Source organism: Entelurus aequoreus, linkage group LG22 (assembly GCF_033978785.1).
Source record: "Entelurus aequoreus isolate RoL-2023_Sb linkage group LG22, RoL_Eaeq_v1.1, whole genome shotgun sequence".
In the NCBI taxonomy this organism is placed as follows: Eukaryota; Metazoa; Chordata; class Actinopteri; order Syngnathiformes; family Syngnathidae; genus Entelurus; species Entelurus aequoreus.
Window position 1 is genome coordinate 3,609,648 of NC_084752.1, and position 21,396 is coordinate 3,631,043.

A 21,396-nucleotide genomic window follows, 5' to 3' on the forward strand; every position below is an offset into this window, starting at 1 on the left:
GTAATTAATGAAAATGAGTAAAATTAACTGTTAAAGGTTAGTACTATTAGTGGAGCAGCAGCACGCACAATCATGTGTGCTTACGGACTGTATCCCTTGCAGACTGTATTGATATATATTGATATATAATGTAGGAAGCAGAATATTCATAACAGAAAGAAACAACCCTTTTGTGTGAATGGAGGAGGGAGTTTTTTGGGGTTGGTGCATTAATTGTAAGTGTATCTTGTGTTTTTTATGTTGATTTAATTTAAAAAAAAAAAAAAAAAACAAAAAAAAAAAACGATACAGATGATAAAAAAACAGATACCGATAATTTCCGATATTACATTTTAACGCATTTATCGGACATCCCTGCATATTATAATACATACTGTATCTTATGCAATACTTTATGCATTGCATGGTACTATAATTGACTTCGAGCTCACTCTTTTTTATTATGTGATTTTTTTTTTTTAACCCCTGGGATTTAGATGAATAAAATAAGCAAAGTAAGTAAGCAAACATTTTTTTCTTTTAAAATATAAAACTAAATTAATTATTTTCAAAATATTTTTTACTTATTTTATTGCAATGGAATTAAATCATACAAATTAAAAAAAAATGTACATAATGCAAAACCACAGTTAAATTTCTGAAAATTAGATGATTCATTTAAAGAAAAAAAAGAAACCATTTAGTCAGATATGTATTCCTTGTGATAGAGAGTAAAGTTTTAGGATCTTTTTGAATGATTATTACCATGATCAATATATAGTAGTAATTAATACTTACTTCCACAGGAGAGGATCGGTGAGACTGCATGCGTCCGCTGTGGAGAACTTCCTCTTCCTCTCAAACTGTCCTGATGTGTTTAGACCCTGATCCCACATTTTAACAGGGGTGCTGCCCACACAGGCGTTGTGGGATTTCACAGGAGCAGCAGCAGCAGCAGCAGCAGCAGCAGCAGGAGGAGATACATCGAGGCCCACTTTCCCCGACGCAAGGATGAGGAACTCGCCCATCTGCTGTAGTTGCTTCTGGAGCGGACCCTCGGTAATGAGCCGCCTAGGGGCAAGACCTGACACCTGCGGCACCAATTGGGGGACAACGGCAGGCGCCTTACTGAAATCTTCATCTGCTTGCAGGACTGGACTCGGCTGGAGCTTGTTGCACAGGGTGGTGGAGTTAAAGAGGGGAATGGGCACGGGGCTCTCCAAGATGTCCGCCCACAAACGACCCAAAGCGGGACCCCCTGGAGCCACCAGGCTCTTTTCAAGGGCAGAATCCTCTCCGAGCTGCGGGGCCACCGAGACACACCCCGAGAGGACTTTAAGGACATTGGGGAGATTGTCGGCCGAAAGGTTGTCTGCAGAGTTTGGACAGGGTGGTCTATCCTCAGATGAACCGAGTGCACTGTCCTGTGCTTCGCTTACTTGGGTGGGAGTGCCAGTGCCGAGGTGAGAGGGTGAGCTGCCATTATGATGTGAGAGGAGTTGGTCTGGCGTCTCAAAACAAACCGGATCATTCGACAAAGCATGTGTTGAACAGGAGACCTCAAAGTCTTGGCTGGAGCTCTTTTGAACAACGAGATGTTCCTCATTAGCCTGCAGGAGTTGGGAGGACACGGCTTGTTCCTCACCTGGAATACCTATCGTCTCTTGTCCGAAAGTGTCCACGTTGTTGAGAGGATCCGGGCCGCAAGGTTCCGCGACACATGTTGAGGGGCCATCATGCTCCAAATGTTCACTGCAGAGCTTTCCATCAGCAGGTAAAACGCTCAGATCTTGAGGAATGATTGGAACAACATCAGCTGGTAAAGGAAGAATCTCCTCTGCTGTCGGAGCGCTGTCTGGGATTTCTACTCCACCCCCAGAGGAGATGGAAGTCCCGACGGTCACGTCGCAGACCGCACCAGAAGACTTCTCACCACATTCATAATTACAATACGGATGATCGACGTGTTCATCTGCTGGACCCAAATGGCTGGCCTCAAAGAGGTTGCTGGAGTTGATGCTCTTGTCCTGTACAAGATCTCCAGCAGGAGGAAGAATAGTTGCATCCAGCGGTCTACCAGTGGCGTCCAAAACTTCCACCTCGCCGCCATCACAGGCAAAAGACTTCCAAGTCAGATCCACGGCAGCTTCATAGACATTAGCATCAGCTGGGTGGCAGTAGGGATGTTCCGCGTGGTTGCCGCATGATGACCCGAGCTCACTGGCAACGGAGGAGTCTTTTTGGCGAGCAGAAGACACAGATTGCTGGTCCTCACGCAACACGACATGGTCGCCATCGTCGTCTGCCTCACACGATGAAGATTGGCCAAGTTCGACTTCACCGCCAGAGCAGAGGAAGGATTTAAAAGTGACATCTCCCAGCATGTAGGACGTCAGTTCAGTAGTGGAACCAATGGGTTGTGTAAAACTGGCGGATGGCGGAGAGCGCAGGATACGAGAAATAGCCCCCTCCTGAGGACAGGCGAAAATAAACAAATATTATTATTTCGCTTCATTATTCATTTTATTTTATTGTATTTTTGGAATTCTATGAAATCTACAGTATTTTTTTCTCTTTTCAGTGTAAAAAATAACACAAAAAAAAAGCTACTTTATTCAACCAATTATCAATTTTTGTAGTTACATAATTTTAACTTAATCTTAGTAATAATTACCATAAGTACCATCATGTATTTAAAACTGGAATAGAAGCTTTTGTGCAATAAAACTTGACTTTATTGTTTTCTTTTTTCAGAGTAGAAAATGCACCAAAAAACAACTTTATTCTCCTAAAATACACACACAGAATGTGATATTTTAAAATGTTTATTTAACCTTTCAATATTATTATATATATTTCAATATACACTACCGTTCAAAAGTTTGGGGTCACATGTAAATGTCCTTATTTTTGAAGGAAAAGCACTGTACTTTTCAATGAAGATAACTTTAAACTAGTCTTAACTTGAAAGAAATACACTCTATACATTGCTAATGTGGTAAATGACTATTCTAGCTGCAAATGTCTGCTTTTTGGTGCAATATCTACATAGGTGTATAGAGGCCCATTTCCAGCAACTATCACTCCAGTGTTCTAATGGTACAATGTGTTTGCTCATTGGCTAAGAAGGCTAATTGATGATTAGAAAACCCTTGTGCAATCATGTTCACACATCTGAAAACACTTTAGCTCGTTACAGAAGCTACAAAACTGACCTTCCTTTGAGCAGATTGAGTTTCTGGAGCATCACATTTGTGGGGTCAATTAAACGCTCAAAATGGCCAGAAAAAGAGAACTTTCATCTGAAACTCGACAGTCTATTCTTGTTCTTAGAAATGAAGGCTATTCCACTAAATTGTTTGGGTGACCCCAAACTTTTGAACGGTAGTGTTTATAGCTGTTATATCTAATGTTTTTCTTTTTTCAATGCGAGCAAAAATTACTTCAAAACTAGATTTATTCACCTAATTCTAAAATGCTCTAGTACTATCAAACAGTAAATAATATTATTTAAATGCAACAATGCTTGTTTACAATATTTTTGAACTATTTTTTGGATAAGGAATTAGTAAAACCCAGCATTACAAATGTATTTTTATTATTACTACCGCCGGTATTATTTTCTTAAATTAAACACATTGGCTTACTATGTTTTGTTACAATTATAAAATTGTATTTACTTCTCAATACACTGAACAAAAAAAATAATCGCTACACTTTTGTTTTTGCTCCCATTTTATAGGAGTTGAACTCAAAGATCTAAAACCTTTACTATATACACAAAATACATATTCCTCTCAAATATTGTTCACAAATCTGTGTCAGTGAGCATTACTTCTTTGCCAAGATAATCCAGCCCACCTCACAGGTGTGGCATATCAAGAGGCTGATTAAACAGCATGATTACTGCACAGGTGTGCCTTAGGCTGCCCACAATAAAAGGCCACTCTTTTAATCACAAAGCACAATGCCACAGATGTCCCAAGTTTTGAGGGAGCATGCTGACTGCAGGAATGTCCACCAGAGCTGTTGCTCGTGAATTGAATGTTCCCTTTTTCTACCGTACGCCATCTCCAAAGGCATTTTCAGAGAATTTGGCAGTACATCCAATCAGCCTCACGACCGCACAACACGTGTAACCCACACCAGCAGGTGCACCTCCATGATTGCCAGAAACCAGCCACCCAGACAGCTGATGCAACAGTTGGTTTGCATAGCCAAATCATTTCTGCACAAACTGTGAGAAACCGTCCCAGGGAAGCTCATCAGAAATTCTCAAAAACTCATCCATCCATTCATTCATTTTCAAGATAATCTTACTCATCTCACCATATGAAATATAACTTCACCAATTATTTGTTTATTTTTATTGTCAATACTTATAGAGTATATTGTGAATAAATTGACAACACGAAGTTAAAAGTTGTAGCAACTGCCATGTAAAGGACAAGGGGTAGGATTAAATAAGCTCTGCTTCTTCCTACTCCTTTTCGAACATGTTGACTAGAGAAACTGGAAATTGTGATGTATCATGTCGTATGCATGCATGTTCCAAATAAACTCAACCTATTTATATACATGTTGATGACTTCTATCGAGGTATGTTTTTCCTTATTAGTTAAAAAAAAAAATCTACTTAAGAGTGGGATAATATGAGAAACATACCTGTGGGTTACAATAACTTTGTGGCAAAAGCAGCATAGATTTTAAAATATGTTCATAAAGTACATAATATACTTACCTTTGTAGTGTTAAAGAGTGATTTAGATTCATGCTTCAGGGCTGACTCTTTATTCTCCATACTTCTTAATGGAAGACGTTCTACACATCTCCTGGAAGGCTATAATGAAGGAATATAATATATTAGCACCATGCTATTGTATTTTGATGATGTAAACCAGGGGTCACCAACGCGGTGCCCACGGGCACCAGGTAGCCCGTAAGGACCAGATGAGTAGCCCGCTGACCTGTTCTAAAAATAGCTCAAATAGCAGCACTTACAGTGAGCTGCCGCTATTTTTTCCATTTTATTTATTTACTAGCAAGCTGGTCTCGCTTTGCCCGACATTTTTAATTCTAGAGAGACAAAACTCAAATAGAATTTGAAAATCCAAGAAAATATTTTAAAGACTTGGTCTTCACTTGTTTAAATAAATTCATTAATTTTTTTACTTTGCTTCTTATAACTTTCAGAAAGACAATTTTAGAGAAAAAATACAACATTAAAAATTATTTTAGGATTTTTAAACACATATACCTTTTTACCTTTTAGATTCCTTCCTCTTCTTTCCTGACAATTTAAATCAATGTTCAAGTAAAAAAAAAATTTTTATTGTAAAGAATAATAAATAAATTTTAATTTAATTCTTCATTTTAGCTTCTGTTTTTTCGATGAAGAATATTTGTGAAATATTTCTTCAAACTTATTATGATTGAAATTCAAAAAAAATATTCTGGCAAATCTAGAAAATCTGTAGAATCAAATTTAAATCTTATTTCAAAGTATTTTGAATTTCTTTCAAAATTTTTGTTCTGGAAAATCTAGAAGAAATAATGATTTGTCTTTGTTAGAAATATAGCTTGGTCCAATTTGTTATATATTCTAACAAAGTGTAGATTGGATTTTAAACCTATTTAAAACATGTCATCAAAATTCTAAAATTAATCTTAATCAGGAAAAATTACTAATGATGTTCCATAAATTCTTTTTTTAAGTTTTTCTCTTCTTTTTTTTGGTTGAATTTTGAATTTTAAAGAGTCGAAATTGAAGATAAACTATGTTTCAAAATGTAATTGTCATTTTTTTCGTGTTTTCTCCTCTTTTAAACCGTTCAATTAAGTGTAAATATAATTAATTATTAATAATAACATAGAGTTAAAGGTAAATTGAGCAAATTGGCTATTTCTGGCAATTTATTTAAGTGTGTATCAAACTGGTAGCCCTTCGCATTAATCAGTACCCAAGAAGTAGCTCTTGGTTTCAAAAAGGTTGGTGACCCCTGATGTAAACATCATCATCAGCCATTGTCAGTCCACTGCTGGACGAAAGCCTCAGCATGTTTCTGCCATAGTGAACGATCTCTAGCTGCTCCCTGCCACTGCACTGTTCCCCAATATTTGTCTATCTCATCTCGCCATCTCACTCTTGGTCTTCCTCTATTTCTGCTCCCATCCATGGGTCTCCATGATGTCATTAGGGAAGTCCATCTATTATCTGTTCTACTGATATGTCCAGCCCACTTCCACTTACTGAAGTGGTAAACAATGCAAACAAAATAGACAGAATAGACATTGAAAGGGTAAAAGAAACAAAATGTTTGGGAGTATTAATAGATGATCAAATGAACTGGAAATCTCATATACAAAACATACAACATAAGGTGGCAAAAAACATTTCAATAATGAATAAAGCAAAATACGTCCTGGGCCAAAAATCACTTCATATTCTCTACTGCTCGATAGTGTTACCATATCTGAGTTATTGTGTAGAAATATGGGGAAATAACTACAAATGTGCGCTACATTCGCTAACCGTGTTACAAAAAAGATCAGTTAGAATAATACATAATGTTGGATATAGAGAACATACAAACCCTTTATTTATTGAGTCAAAAATATTGAAGTTCGGTGATTTGGTAAAATTGCAAACAGCTAAAATGATGTACAAAGCAAACTATAACCTGCTACCCAAGAATGTACAACAAATCCTCTCAACTAAAGAGGAGAAATATAACCTTAGAGGAAAATCTAATTTAAAACATTTGTATGCACGTACAACACTTAGAACCTTTAGCATATCAGTATGTGGAATTAAATGATGGAATTGATTAAGTAAAGAAGTTAAACATTGCACTGATATCATCCAGTTTAAGAGGTTGTTCAAAATAATAGTGCTTACAATTAAGAAGAAATATGAGAAATACTTTCAATGTTATTGAAAATAAGATATTCTTCATCTCAGTATGTTAATAATGACTGAATTAATTAATTACATGTTAAAAAACTGTTGTGTATAGTAATTCATAGATGTTATTTTATTATATAAAAAGGTCCGTAAATTATTCTATATATTTGTAAACGCTCTGAAGTGGGAAAGGGGTAGGATTAAATAAGCTTTGCTTCTTCCTACTCCTTTTCAGACATGATGTAAAGTGAAATGATATGAAATTGTGTGATGTATTATACTGTAAGTGTGTTCATGATCCAAATAAACTAAAGAAAGAAAGAAAAAAAACAACTTACCGAGCCTTCCATACTTCGTCTTGACATCGTGAAGTGTTGGAAAACGTCTGGTATCAGCAAATAGAGACGACTATTGCTTTCATAAACAATTAAAAATATATATTGATATTGTTGACAGTGTAAAGATAGCCCTCACACACAGCTAACTGTAGCGATAAATGTTAGCTTTCGAAGCAACCCGAGATTAGCGACTCGCTCGCATCGTGTTCACTTGATTATAGCAACTTATGTTTAAGCCTAAAAACCCCGCAAACGACTTTAAAAAACATATTTGTACTTAGAAATAAGCAAACGGTTGAAAACAAACCTCCTTTGAAATCGTCATCAACCGCGTTTCTTTCAAAACGGATGTCAGGCTTTGCTATTGGTCGGTTTTTCTTCTTCTTGTTTTTCTAATGTTGCGCTCAGCCGCGCACTGCTGCCCCCTACAGGGTGAAGTAAGAAGAGCTTCGTACTATTCCACCTTTTTTGCACCACGGACCGGTTTAATGTAGGCATTATTTTCAGGGACCGGCTTTCCACTTGTACCATACCATACCCTACCAACTTTATTAGGGTCCGCTAGTAACCTGTACAAAGGACTCCCACAGGGAGTCCTTTGTACAGGTTACAAAGGAACCTATTGTATTTGTAAGGTTTTATTATTATTCTTTCTTTCTTCTTCCGCAGCTTTGCCCCCCTTAACATGCTTCAAAACTCACCAAATTTGCCACACACATAGAAAAAGTGTACCAGCACACTTTAGTGAAAAAACCAAACCCCAAAAATCAAAATTGCGCTCTAGCGCCCCCTAGGAAAAAACAACAACAAACTGCCTGTAACTCCCACTAGGAAGGCCGTAGAGACATGAAACAAAAACCTGTATGTAGGTCTCACTTAGACCTACAATTCATAATTTCACATCCTCGGGCAAAAACCAACAGGAAGTTGGCAATTACCAATTTTAGACAAAAATGTACTAAAAACACTCCTTTTTAAGTCTTTGACCTCTAATTTGACCCCCTTAAAATACTTCAAAACTCACCAAACTTCTCACACACATCAGGACTGGTGGAAATTGCGATCTAAAAAAAAACCGAAACCCAAAACTCAAAATTGTGCTCTACATAATTTTTGAAGGAAACAGAGAAAAAACTGCTCCTCAGAGGAAAACTCAGACAAAACTGCTTGTAACTTCCGGTCTTAGAGACATGAAACAAATACCTCTACGTAGGTCTCACCTTGACCTACATTTCATAGATTGACATCCTTCAGCCAAAATCAACAGGAAGTTTGCTATTTCTCCTTCAAAACAAAATTTTTTGTTACAACCGGTCACCAAACATCAAACGTTATCTCCTCCGAGGGCGTTTGTCGTTTCGGCTTCAAACTGCTAAAGGAGAGAGATTGAACCCTTCTGATTAAAAGTTGCGAACGGCGTTTTGATACGTGCTACCGTTTTGATTTTACGAGCCTTCAAAGACCCGCAGCACTAAAGTTGCTCCGCTGCTGTGATTTTGCGCGCCTTCAAAGAAAACAACCACTGTGCCGCGACACCTAGGAAAAAGACACAGACACAACTTCCTCTAACTCCCAGTACGAATATCGTAGAGACACGAAACAAAAACCTCTATGTAGGTCTCACTCAGGACTACCACTGGGCAAAAGTATTGGGACACCTAGGACTAGCACCTGCCAAAATGCGGACCGGACGAACGCTGCTTGCAGCTTTAATTTATAAAGCCCTTTAAAAACAACCACAGTTGAAGAACAAAGGGCTGTGCACCACAAACAATGGCAAAGGACAGACTAAAAAATAACATTTAAAAGAGAAGTAAAATACACATTGAAAAAGCCAAAATTATCCTAAGAACAATTTGTTGGATAAAAAGCAGTTAAAAACAGTTAAAAAAAAGTTAAAAACAGTTTAAAGCAGATCTGGGCAAATTAAGGCCCGGGGGCCACATGAGGCCCGTTAAGCTTTTCAATCTGGCCCGCCGGACATTCTCAAATCATTTTTTTAGATCTTTAAGATGGAAAGTGTAGCTGCCATTATGATGTGCAGTCATGTTTTATAATGACCGTAAGTCTTCAACTATACTAAGTATTCCAATGGTTGGAATCTGCGCCTATGGATGATATACCAGCAGGCCTGGCCCTAACCAATCTGGCGCCCTGGGCAAGATTTTAGGTGGCGCCCCCCTCACATCGGCAGTGAAGTGTATATACTCACAAGAAACCGAATAGCTTTGTATTTGACCTTTTTTTTTACTTAAAGAAAGCAAATTAACATATTATATGAGAATGTTATGTTATGATTATCTTTAACCGAATCACAGCAGTGCTCAAATTAAAAAAACAGCATTCCCTCTCATGTGATATTGCTTAATTAACATTAATGATGTGCACTTTAACAACTAGGCTTACAACTATACCTAATATATAAAGGGGTGGAAAAGTGACTATTACCTGCAGGGCAAACATTAGCTAACCAGAAGGCAATAACAATGTAAACAGAAAACACCTGCTTAAAAGATCTAATACAAATGTCCCTGAGGAATGTAAGGTGGGAGTACTGTAATTACCTAACATTACATTATTATTTTCCATAACAATTTAGCCCCCTCCACAATATTAACCAGACGTTAAAACAGAACTAGCTATTTATTGATTAGCAATTGCCGAATCATGTAACATTAGCTTAATGCTAAAAAGCCAGGTTACTATCACATTCTGTAACAGACAAATAATTTCATGTAGGCTAACGTTACCTCCCTGCTACCACTGTCTTTTTCTCGTTTCTCCTCTTCTTTTCTCTTTTTTCTTCCCTGGGCACCTGACAGTTTTGGCCGTTTTGACATCTTGTGTTGATTTTTTGATGCGGTGACGTCCATAAACAGTCATGATACGGGAAGGGAGGGGGCGCACCGTGCGGGGGGAGGGGGGGCCGTAATGTTGTAACAAATAATATTTCTATTAAATAGGCTTTACTTTGCATTTTAATTAACGTGGGATTATTTTTTGTATTTAGAAATAATAGTACCAATTTTTTTTTTTTTTCTCCAACATTTGTGGCACTGGCGTGGCGCCTCCTGATGGACGGCGCCCTTAGCATTTGCCTATACGGCCTATGCCACGGGCCGGCCCTGTATACCAGTTACTAACTATGGTAATCTAATTACCGTATTTTTCGGAGTATAAGTCGCACCGGCTGAAAATGCATAATAAAGAAGGAAAACAACATATATAAGTCACATTTTTTGGGGAAATTTATTTGATAAAACCCAGTTTGATTTTTTTTTACTCACCTCAAGGAGGAAGACTACGGACCGGACGGGGAAGTTGATGACGAGGAGGAAGATGAGGAGGAGGACGAAGGTAATAAAGAAGGTCTGTTGTGTGGAAACTTGTCACCTTCTAGAGACGTGTTGGTCTGCTTCTCCATTAGTCAAGATTAAAATGTGTTGCTGACACCTGCAGGATTTAAATGGAACTGCAGAGGAGGAACAATCAAAGTTTTGTTGTTTCTGCTGGTACAGTTTAAATAAGTTACCATCCATCCATCCATTTTCTACCGCTTGTCCCTTACAAATAACGTATTTTTCGGACTATAGGGCGCTCCGGAGTATAAGTCGCACCGGCCGAAAATGCATAATAAAGAAGGAAAAAAACATATATAAGTCGCATTTTTGGGGGAAATGTATTTGATAAAAGCCAACAGCAAGAATAGACATTTGAAAGGCAATTTAAAATGTCTAAAGAATAGTGAACAACAGGCTGAATAAGTGTACGTTATATGAGGCATAAATAACCAACTGGTATGTTAACGTAACATATTAGGGTAAGAGTCATTCAAATAACTATAACATATAGAACATGCTATACGTTTACCAAACAATCTGTCACTCCTAATCGCTAAATCCCATGAAATCTTATACGTCTAGTCCAGGGGTCGGCAACCTTTACCACTCAAAGAGCCATTTTGGCAAGTTTCACAAATTAAAGAAAATAATGGGAGCCACAAAAAAAAAAAAAAAATTAAAATGAAAAACACCGCATACAGAGCTTTAATTGCTTTGTGCTATGTTAACCAGGGGTCTCAGACACACGCACCGGCACGCACTTTAATATGGAAATTTGATGTCAGTGCGGCCCGCGAGATTTGAATAAATGGCGCTTGATAGCGTCATACTTGCCAACCCTCTCATTATTTCCGGGAGACTCCCGAATATCAGGGAGTGACGGCACTGCCTTTGGTGCCCTCTACAGCCTGCCCAAACAGTGTATCTGCTCGGCCACATGAAGAATGCAGCTTCAGCTTGCTCAAGTAAGTGACAGCAAGGCGTACTAGCTCAGCAGCCACACAGCTTACACTGATGGTAGCCGTACCGTATAAAACAACTTTAACACCGTTACGTTACAAATATGCGCCACACTTTGAACCCACACCAAAAAAGAATGACAAACACATTTCTGGAGAACATCTGCACTGTAACACAACATAAACACAACACAATAAATACCCAGAATCCCATGCAGCACTAACTCTTCCGCTCAACCGACGCACGGAGGGGGGTTGATGTGTGGGGGGGTTTTGTGGTAGCGGGGGTGTATAATCTAGACCGGAAGAGTTAGGGCTGCATGGGATTCTGGGTATTGGTTGTGTTGTGTTTATGTTGTGTTACAGTGGGATGTCCTCCAGAAATGTGTTTTTCATTCTTTTTGGTGTGGGTTCACAGTGTGGCGCATATTTGTAACGTAACAGTGTTAAAGTTGTTTTATACGGTACGGCTACCGTCAGTGTAAGCTGTGTGGCTGATGACTAAGTATGCTTTGCTGTCTCCTACGTGTGCAAGTAAAAGCTACATACAACATGTGGCCGGGCTGGCACGCTGTTTGTAAGTAAATGCTATAGAGGACAATTATTGCAGTGCAATTAGGGCACGCCCTTAATTTAGTAATTAGAGTGAAAATAGGATTATATTTACCCTGGGAGTTATCTAGGAGAGGCACTGAGATCCATAAATCTCCTGGTAAAATCGGGGTAGTCGACAAGTATGCAGCTGAGCCGCATTAGAGTGGTCAAAGAGCCGCATGCGGCTCCGGAGCCGCGGGTTGCCGACCCCTGGTCTAGTCTCTTACGTGAATGACATAAATAATATTATTTGATATTTTACGCTAATGTGTTAATCATTTCACACATAAGTCGCCCCTGAGTATAAGTCTATGAAAAAAACTGCGACTTATAGTCCGAAAAACACGGTAGTTACTATGGTCATCTAATTAGTTATTATGGTAATCTACGTCACAGCAGCTCAGTCGAGGCACCAAGCAGTGTGGGCGGGAGACGCGGAAGGAGCTTTTCATAACAAAGTTCTAAAGCTTAGTGATATATGAGATATATCAGATTGTAGGTGGGGTTTATTTTGTACCCTTCGCGTTCATATTTCACTGTTTGTTGCATTTTTGTTGCGTTTCACTTGATTGTAAAATATGTGGATGGAAAGGGGGTGTGACATTCATATTTTGTCAATATTCAATGTTTTATCCTTCATAGAAAAATTTAAAATTTCATTACGTTTTTTAAGGCGGTCTGTCATAATGTTTTTAGCATCCAATCAGACATTATTGTGAAGTTTTGTATCCGAGACCCTAAAAATAGATATACCGGCCCCCAGACACATTTTTTTTCTCTAAATGTGGCCCCCGAGTCAAAATAATTGCCCAGGCCTGCTTTAAAGTCTCATGCTGGGTTAAAAGCCAGTGAATAAAAATGGGTTTTTAAGAAGGGTCTTAAAAGAACCCAAAGAAGGGGGCCTGTCTCACATGGAGAGGGAGATGGTTCCAGAGTTTGCGCTTTGATTTGGGTACCTCCAACATCAGCTGGTCAGCTGACCTGAGGGACCGGGTGGGGGCATAGAGGTGGACCACGTTCAAGACCACGTAAGGATTTTTTCTAACTTGTGCCAGATAAATACAGCAAAAATGTGCAAGCAAAATACGCTGAATTAGTGGGAGCCCTGGGCTTGTTTCTTTGCAAAGAGATCCCCAGCAGGTTGATGGTAACCAGATGAAAATCAGCCTTTGGCTACAATCTGTCAGATTTGTATTGCATATGTTCAATAATGCACCTGGGGATAGGCCCCTCCCACCTCCAAAGACATGCACCTGGGGATAAGTTGATTGGCAACACTAAATGGTCCCTAGTGTGTGAATGTTGTCTGTCTATCTGTGTTGGCCCTGCGATGAGGTGGCGACTTGTCCAGGGTGTACCCCGCCTTCCGCCCGAATGCAGCTGTGATAGGCTCCAGCACCCCCCCCCGCGACCCAGAAAGGGACAAGCGGTAGAAAATGGATGTATGGATGGATGGATGTTCAATAATGTGCATTGAATCATGTCACAAAAGTTATAACAAATATAAAATGGGCGGCCGAGAGTTGCTTTGTTGGGTCTGCTCCTGTCTCTGGCCATGCTCCCTCCTCCTTTTTTGTAAGGTCAGCGATCCTGTTCTGTCTCCCTGTAATGTTTGTCTGATCTTGAATGGGATTGTGCTGAAAATCTTAATTTCCCCTCGGGGATTAATAAAGTATTTCTGATTCTGATTCTGATTCTGATTCTGATAAACAAGCTTATTGGTGTGTCTAACGCAGTGGTTCTTAACCTTGTTGGAGGTACCGAACCCCACCAGTTTCATATTCGCATTCACCCAACCCTTCTATAGTGAAAAATAAAATTTTTCAAATTCAAGACAAAGTTCTATGTTTTTGGTAACACTTTAGTATGGGGAACATATTCTAAGTAACAAAGACTTAATTTAGAGTTATTTGGACTCTAGGGGAACATATTCTAAGTAACAAAGACTTAATTTAGAGTTATTTGGACTCTAGGGGAACATATTCTAAGTAACAAAGACTTCATTTAGAGTTATTTGGACACTAGGGGAACATATTCTAAGTAACAAAGACTTAATTTAGAGTTATTTGGACACTAGGGGAACATATTCTAAGTAACAAAGACTTAATTTAGAGTTATTTGGACACTAGGGGAACATATTCTAAGTAACAAAGACTTAATTTAGAGTTATTTGGACTCTAGGGGAACATATTCTAAGTAACAAAGACTTAATTTAGAGTTATTTGGACACTAGGGGAACATATTCTAAGTAACAAAGACTTAATTTAGAGTTATTTGGACTCTAGGGGAACATATTCTAAGTAACAAAGACTTAATTTAGAGTTATTTGGACACTAGGGGAACATATTCTAAGTAATAAAGACTTAATTTAGAGTTATTTGGTTAGGATTAGGGTTAGGGTTATAATAAGGCCATGCCGAATAAGGCATTAATAAGTACTTAATAATGACTAGTTAAAAGCCAATATGTTACTAATTTGCATGTTAGTAAGCAACTAATTAATGGTGAATATGTTCCCCATACTAAAGTGTTACCATGTTTTTTTTACTGGTGCACAAAATGAAGCGTGCATGAACATCACCTTGTTCAAACAACAAAACCAACACAGTGCATAAACTCACAACAAATGACACACCTGCAAATCAGTGTGACTTCTGCTGTTGTCGTATCCGTAATACGTCGATAGGGAGAAGTTTGTATTTACACGATGAGTCGGGTGTGTCTTGACCTCCGCTGAACCCCTGAGGCCGACTCACCGAACCCCTAGGGTTCCATCGAACCCAGGTTAAGAACCACTGGTCTAGCGGGAAAGACAAAAGTAAAGTCAGAAAAAATGCAGTAGTTTATAAATAATTTAATGTTTCTCTACAGCCCTGTAGCAAATGCGGCACGGACCGGTACCGGTCCCTGGACCGGTGGTTGGGGACCACAGATCTATGCCACTTTCAACATGTTTACTATTCACACTTGAGCACGAACGCAGGTTTTTTAAATTTTTTTAATGAAGGTCTTTAATCAATCAAATGTCTCAAAGGGCTGCACAAGCCACAACTACAGATCCCACAAACTATACTATAACTTAACTATAATATGATTAAAATAACTGGAATATATTCACACTTTAATTCATTTGTATTATTTATAGTTAATACGGTTTACATTATAACATGTTTTATTTTTATTTGAATAAAATGTGACCACTTTTAAAGCTGGTGGAAGACTAGGACAAGAAGACAATTACCTTAATCATCATTTATTGTTTATAATGACTCGATTCTTGTGTGTAGTAAATAAATTATTGGGCAGTAAATCTGATTGTGAACGCCATGCCAATATACAGTACTCAAAACCAAGCCAGACCTGAACCTGCAATGTATCACGTTTTTATGTGGCTTCAATGAAATGCTGAAGGGGGCGCACCTGCAGCACCTCAGCAAAGCCTTGTCCAAACCAGCAGGTTATGTCAGCTGAGTCTAGTGTGAAGAAAAAGAGCTTGTCTTTGCATCGAGTCCTCCTGTAGACTGACCGAGGGTCAGCAGCCAGCACGCCTCTGATGGCTGCAGCCGCCTCCTCTGAATTGCGCAGGAACTTGAACCTTGGACGGTCACTTACAGGAGGCCCTGGGGAGGATGAACGTTGACATTAGCAGTGAACCACTGTTTTCTTATGCTGGCAGCAGTCATGCAGCCCCCAGACCACGATGCTTGACTGTAAGCATCATGGTCACTCGCTTGTGATGCCAACGACACAATAAAAGTTGTGTTTTCACTCAAATTTCAGTGGGCAGTGAATCTACACTGCAATATACAGTAATGGTACACTGACTACCCTAAAGTATATCCAAGTTTACTTTCTAGAGCAGACCTGGGCAAATTAAGGCCCGGGGGCATGCGGCCCGTTAAACTCTTCAATCTGGCCCGCCGGACATTCCCAAATAATTATTTTCAGATCTTTAAGATGGAAAGTGTAGCTGTCACTCGGATGTGCAGTGATATTTTCAAATGGCTGTAAGTCTTGAACTATACAAAGTATTTAAATGGTTGTAATCTGCGCTTTTGCATGATATACTAGTTACTAAGGTAATCTAATTAGTTACTATGGTAATCTAAGTCACAGCAGCTCAGACGAGGCACAAAGCAGTGTGGGTAGGGAGCGTTTCCACAGAGTCTTTCCAGAGCGGCCCTTACGACATTTTACAAAAAATTGTTTCGTAAAATATGCCTTTTCTTCCATTTTCAGGTTTTTTCGGGACACCTGATGACGTTTTGAGACATCTCCTACAACTACAGCACCAGAATTGTGCTGCTGAAGCAAGTCTGTTTTTTTAAATTTTTTGTAAGGGTCCCCCCTTACGACTTTTTAGCAAACATTTTTTTTCGTAAAATATGCATTTCCTTTTTATTTTCTTCCATTTACGGGTTTTGTCGGGACTCCTGATGACGTTTTGAGACATCTCCTACAACTACAGCACCAAAATTGTGCTGCTGAAGCAAATCCGTTTTTTTGAATTTTTTGTAAGGGCGACTTTTTTGCAAAAAAATGTTTTCTTAAAATATGCATTTTCTTCCATTTTCTTACATTTACGGATTTTCTCAGATCTCCTGATGACGTTTTGAGACATCTCCTACGACTACAGCACCAGAATTGTGCTGCTGAAGCAGGTCTGTTTTTTGAAAAAAAATTTGTGAAAAAAAGTTTTCCCAAAAAAAGCATTTTCTGCCATTTTTAGGTTTTGTCGGGACTCCTGATGACGTTTTAAGACATCTCCTACAACTACAGCACCAGAATTGTGCTGCTGAAGCAAGTCTGTTTTTTGAATTTTTTTTTGTGAAAAAAAGTTTTCCCAAAAAAACCATTTCCTGCCATTTTTAGGTTTTGTCGGGACTCCTGATGACGTTTTAAGACATCTCCTACAACTACAGCACCAGAATTGTGCTGCTGAAGCAAATCCGTTTTTTTGAATTTTTTGTAAGGGTCCCCCCTTACGACTTTTTTGCAAACATTTTTTTTCGTAAAATATGCATTTTCTTCCATTTTCTTACATTTACGGGTTTTGTCGGGACTCCTGATGACGTTTTGAGACATCTCCTACAACTACAGCACCCGAATTGTGCTGCTGAAGCAGGTCTGTTTTTTGAAAACATTTTTGTGAAAAAAAGTTTTCCCAAAAAAAGCATTTTCTGCCATTTTTAGGTTTTGAATTTTTTGTAAGGGTCCCCCCTTACGACTTTTTTGCAAAATATTTGTTTTCGTAAAATATGCATTTTCTTCTATTTTCGTACATTTACGGGTTTTGTCGGGACTCCTGATGACGTTTTAAGACATCTCCTACAACTACAGCACCAAAATTGTGCTGCTGAAGAAAGTCCGTTTTTTTGAATTTTTTCGTAAAATATGCATTTTCTTCCATTTCCTTCCATTTACGGGTTTTGTCGGGACTCCTGATGACGTTTTAAGACATCTCCTACAACTACAGCACCAGAATTGTGCTGCTGAAGCAAGTCTGTTTTTTGAATTTTTTTTTGTGAAAAAAAGTTTTCCCAAAAAAAACATTTCCTGCCATTTTTAGGTTTTGTCGGGACTCCTGATGACGTTTTAAGACATCTCCTACAACTACAGCACCAGAATTGTGCTGCTGAAGCAAATCCGTTTTTTTGAATTTTTTGTAAGGGTCCCTCCTTATGACTTTTTTGCAAAAAAATGTTTTCTTAAAATATGCATTTTTTCCATTTTCTTACATTTACTGGTTTCGTCGGGACTCCTGATGACGTTTTAAGACATCTCCTACAACTACAGCACCAAAATTGTGCTGCTGAAGAAAGTCCGTTTTTTTGAATTTTTTCGTAAAATATGCATTTTCTTCCATTTCCTTCCATTTACGGGTTTTGTCGGGACTCCTGATGACGTTTTAAGACATCTTGTAACGACCTGGTCGCATCGTGGTGCGGTGGTGTTCTCCCAAGGATGCAGACGGCTCGGACACAGCTTGCAGGTCGGAAAAATGATTTATTTAAGAGCTAAATCAGACAGGAGAAAACAAAAACGACTAGCATGGGAGCTAGTAAGCAAAATAATCTAGCATGAGAGCTAACAGGAAACAAGGTGGTCGTTAGTTGTTGCATGAAAGCAAATTAGGAAGCCAGGCCGAGTGAGGCCCGGGCAAAGACTAAATAGCCCTCTGATCAGTGCTCGGGCAACAGGTGCGCGTCCCGAACGCTGATCAGAGGCAGGTGAGTAAAATCTGCAGTCATGGCAACAGAAACAAACACGTGACGCAAAAGTGTAAACAAATTGTGATCCGAGCAGCGGATCCTAACAGTACCCCCCCCTAAAAGGACAGATTCCAGATGTCCCTTGAAAACAAAAAAACAACTGGAACCCAAAAAAAACAAGCAATAGTTCATGAGTCAAGGGCGGGCGGGGGGGTGACTTGGTGGTGGGTCGCCAGGCCACGTGTCCCCGAATCCACCGGGGAAGGGTCAGGTGGCGGCGGCGAATGGAACGCCGCCGCCGCTGGCGAGGCGACCGAGGCGGGCGACCACGGTAAGGCCACATTCGTGGCCGCCGAGAAGGTGGGCGTGAGTGGCGCCAGAATCTCAGTAGCCTCTGAGTCCTCGAGGGCTGCATGCGGGGACCTGCTTTCCGCTTGCGCCGCCGGACCACTCGAGGTCGCTGAGATGTCGCCGTGGGAGTCGCTGTCGTGGCAGCAGGAGTCGCTGTCGTGGCAGCAGGAGTCGCTGTCGTGGCAGCAGGAGTCGCTGTCGTGGCAGCCGGAGTCGCTGTCGTGGCAGCCGGAGTCGCTGTCGTGGCAGCCGGAGTCGCTGTCGTGGCAGCCGGAGTCGCTGTCGTGGCAGCAGGAGTCGCTGTCGTGGCAGCAGGAGTCGCTGTCGTGGCAGCCGGAGTCGCTGTCGTGGCAGCAGGAGTCGCTGTCGTGGCAGCCGGAGTCGCTGTCGTGGCAGCCGGAGTCGCTGTCGTGGCAGCCGGAGTCGCTGTCGTGGCAGCCGGAGTCGCTGTCGTGGCAGCAGGAGTCGCTGTCGTGGCAGCAGGAGTCGCTGTCGTGGCAGCCGGAGTCGCTGTCGTGGCAGCAGGAGTCGCTGTCGTGGCAGCAGGAGTCGCTGTCGTGGCAGCAGGAGTCGCTGTCGTGGCAGCAGGAGTCGCTGTCGTGGCAGCAGGAGTCGCTGTCGTGGCAGCAGGAGTCGCTGTCGTGGCAGCCGGAGTCGCTGTCGTGGCAGCCGGAGTCGCTGTCGTGGCAGCAGGAGTCGCTGTCGTGGCAGCAGGAGTCGCTGTCGTGGCAGCAGGAGTCGCTGTCGTGGCAGCAGGAGTCGCTGTCGTGGCAGCAGGAGTCGCTGTCGTGGCAGCAGGAGTCGCTGTCGTGGCAGCAGGAGTCGCTGTCGTGGCAGCCGGAGTCGCTGTCGTGGCAGCCGGAGTCGCTGTCGTGGCAGCCGGAGTCGCTGTCGTGGCAGCCGGAGTCGCTGTCGTGGCAGCAGGAGTCGCTGTCGTGGCAGCAGGAGTCGCTGTCGTGGCAGCAGGAGTCGCTGTCGTGGCAGCAGGAGTCGCTGTCGTGGCAGCAGGAGTCGCTGTCGTGGCAGCAGGAGTCGCTGTCGTGGCAGCAGGAGTCGCTGTCGTGGCAGCCGGAGTCGCTGTCGTGGCAGCCGGAGTCGCTGTCGTGGCAGCCGGAGTCGCTGTCGTGGCAGCCGGAGTCGCTGTCGTGGCAGCCGGAGTCGCTGTCGTGGCAGCCGGAGTCGCTGTCGTGGCAGCAGGAGTCGCTGTCGTGGCAGCAGGAGTCGCTGTCGTGGCAGCAGGAGTCGCTGTCGTGGCAGCCGGAGTCGCTGTCGTGGCAGCCGGAGTCGCTGTCGTGGCAGCCGGAGTCGCTGTCGTGGCAGCAGGAGTCGCTGTCGTGGCAGCAGGAGTCGCTGTCGTGGCAGCAGGAGTCGCTGTCGTGGCAGCAGGAGTCGCTGTCGTGGCAGCAGGAGTCGCTGTCGTGGCAGCAGGAGTCGCTGTCGTGGCAGCCGGAGTCGCTGTCGTGGCAGCCGGAGTCGCTGTCGTGGCAGCAGGAGTCGCTGTCGTGGCAGCAGGAGTCGCTGTCGTGGCAGCAGGAGTCGCTGTCGTGGCAGCAGGAGTCGCTGTCGTGGCAGCAGGAGTCGCTGTCGTGGCAGCCGGAGTCGCTGTCGTGGCAGCCGGTGCTGGTGCGAGAACCAGTCGTGGTGCAGGTGCTGGTGCGAGAACCAGCCGTGGTGCAGGTGCTGGTGCGAGAACCAGTCGTGGTGCAGGTACTGGTGCGGGAACCAGTCGTGGTGCAGGTACTGGTGCGGGAACCAGCCGTGGTGCAGGTACTGGTGCGAGAACCAGCCGTGGAGCAGGTACTGGTGCGAGAACCAGCCGTGGAGCGGGTACTGGTGCGGGAAGCAGCCGAGGTGCGGGTACTGGTGTGGGAACCAGCCGAGGTGCAGGTACTGGTGTGGGAACCAGCCGAGGTGCAGGTACTGGTGTGGGAACCAGCCGAGGTGCAGGTACTGGTGTGGGAACCAGCCGAGGTGCAGGTACTGGTGTGGGAACCAGCCGAGGTGCAGGTACTGGTCTGGGAACCAGCCGAGGTGCAGGTACTGGTGTGGGAACCAGCCGAGGTGCAGGTACTGGTGTGGGAACCAGCCGAGGTGCAGGTACTGGAACCTGTGGTGGAGCTGGTGCTAGCCTTAGCCTTGGCGCTAGCTTAGGTGCAGGTGGCCTAGCTGGCGGTTGCGGCTTAGCAGGCCGAAGGACAGGTGGCGGTGGCCGAGCAGGAGGTTGCGGCTTAGCACGCCGTTGTGCCACCCCACTCGCACAGCTCCCAGTACTAGCCCCCCCCTCAAAAAGCGGATCCCAGACGCGCTCCTTGCGGATTGGAACCGTCTTCAAGGGTGGGTGGTGGGAGGTCCGGGGGAGGGCTGAATCCTCTCCTCTAAATTGTCCAAAATGTCTTTTCTTACTCCCCACTTGAGACTGGGTGGGAGCACAGGGGGAAAAAATATGTGCAGTGGGCGGAGCAATAGTCACTGGGGGTGGAGCTAGAAAGTCAGGTGACCGGGACTGACTAGATTTACATTTCACAAAAATGTCCTGATAATGTCTTATCTTAGAATTCAAGTCCTTAGGAGGTGGCTGATAAAAAGGAGCAGAAGAATTTAAAAAAAATTCTTCGTCTCTGACGTCATCCACAGTGGGCGGGATGACGTCATCTGTGTGGGTCTCCAGCTGACTGACAGCCCAATCGGTGAAATGTTTGGCAAAGTGGTCGATAGGGT

General features: G+C 42.3%; 2 protein-coding genes across 4 annotated transcripts in view; both read right to left on the reverse strand.

Moving 5' to 3' along the window:
- Positions 1-7,661, reverse strand: part of spag5 (sperm associated antigen 5) — a 46,663-nt gene extending 39,002 nt beyond the window's left edge. Inside the window, exons 1-4 of one of the 2 annotated variants that reach the window (XM_062032939.1) lie at positions 7,529-7,661; positions 7,222-7,297; positions 4,721-4,819; positions 778-2,450 (exon numbers count right to left, since the gene is read on the reverse strand). In XM_062032939.1, the coding sequence (XP_061888923.1) occupies positions 778-2,450; positions 4,721-4,819; positions 7,222-7,248 (1,799 nt within the window). In that variant the 5' untranslated portion in view covers positions 7,249-7,297; positions 7,529-7,661. The remainder of the gene's footprint in view (positions 1-777; positions 2,451-4,720; positions 4,820-7,221; positions 7,298-7,528) is intronic. The other variant, XM_062032940.1, reaches the window with a different exon arrangement.
- Positions 7,662-15,195: 7,534 nt separating this feature from the next.
- LOC133639891 (tRNA (adenine(37)-N6)-methyltransferase-like) overlaps positions 15,196-21,396 on the reverse strand; it is a 48,382-nt gene continuing 42,181 nt past the window's right edge. The window contains exon 7 of one of the 2 annotated variants that reach the window (XM_062033575.1): positions 15,196-15,735. In XM_062033575.1, coding sequence (XP_061889559.1) covers positions 15,500-15,735 — 236 coding nt within the window. In that variant the 3' untranslated portion in view covers positions 15,196-15,499. The remainder of the gene's footprint in view (positions 15,736-21,396) is intronic. The other variant, XM_062033576.1, reaches the window with a different exon arrangement.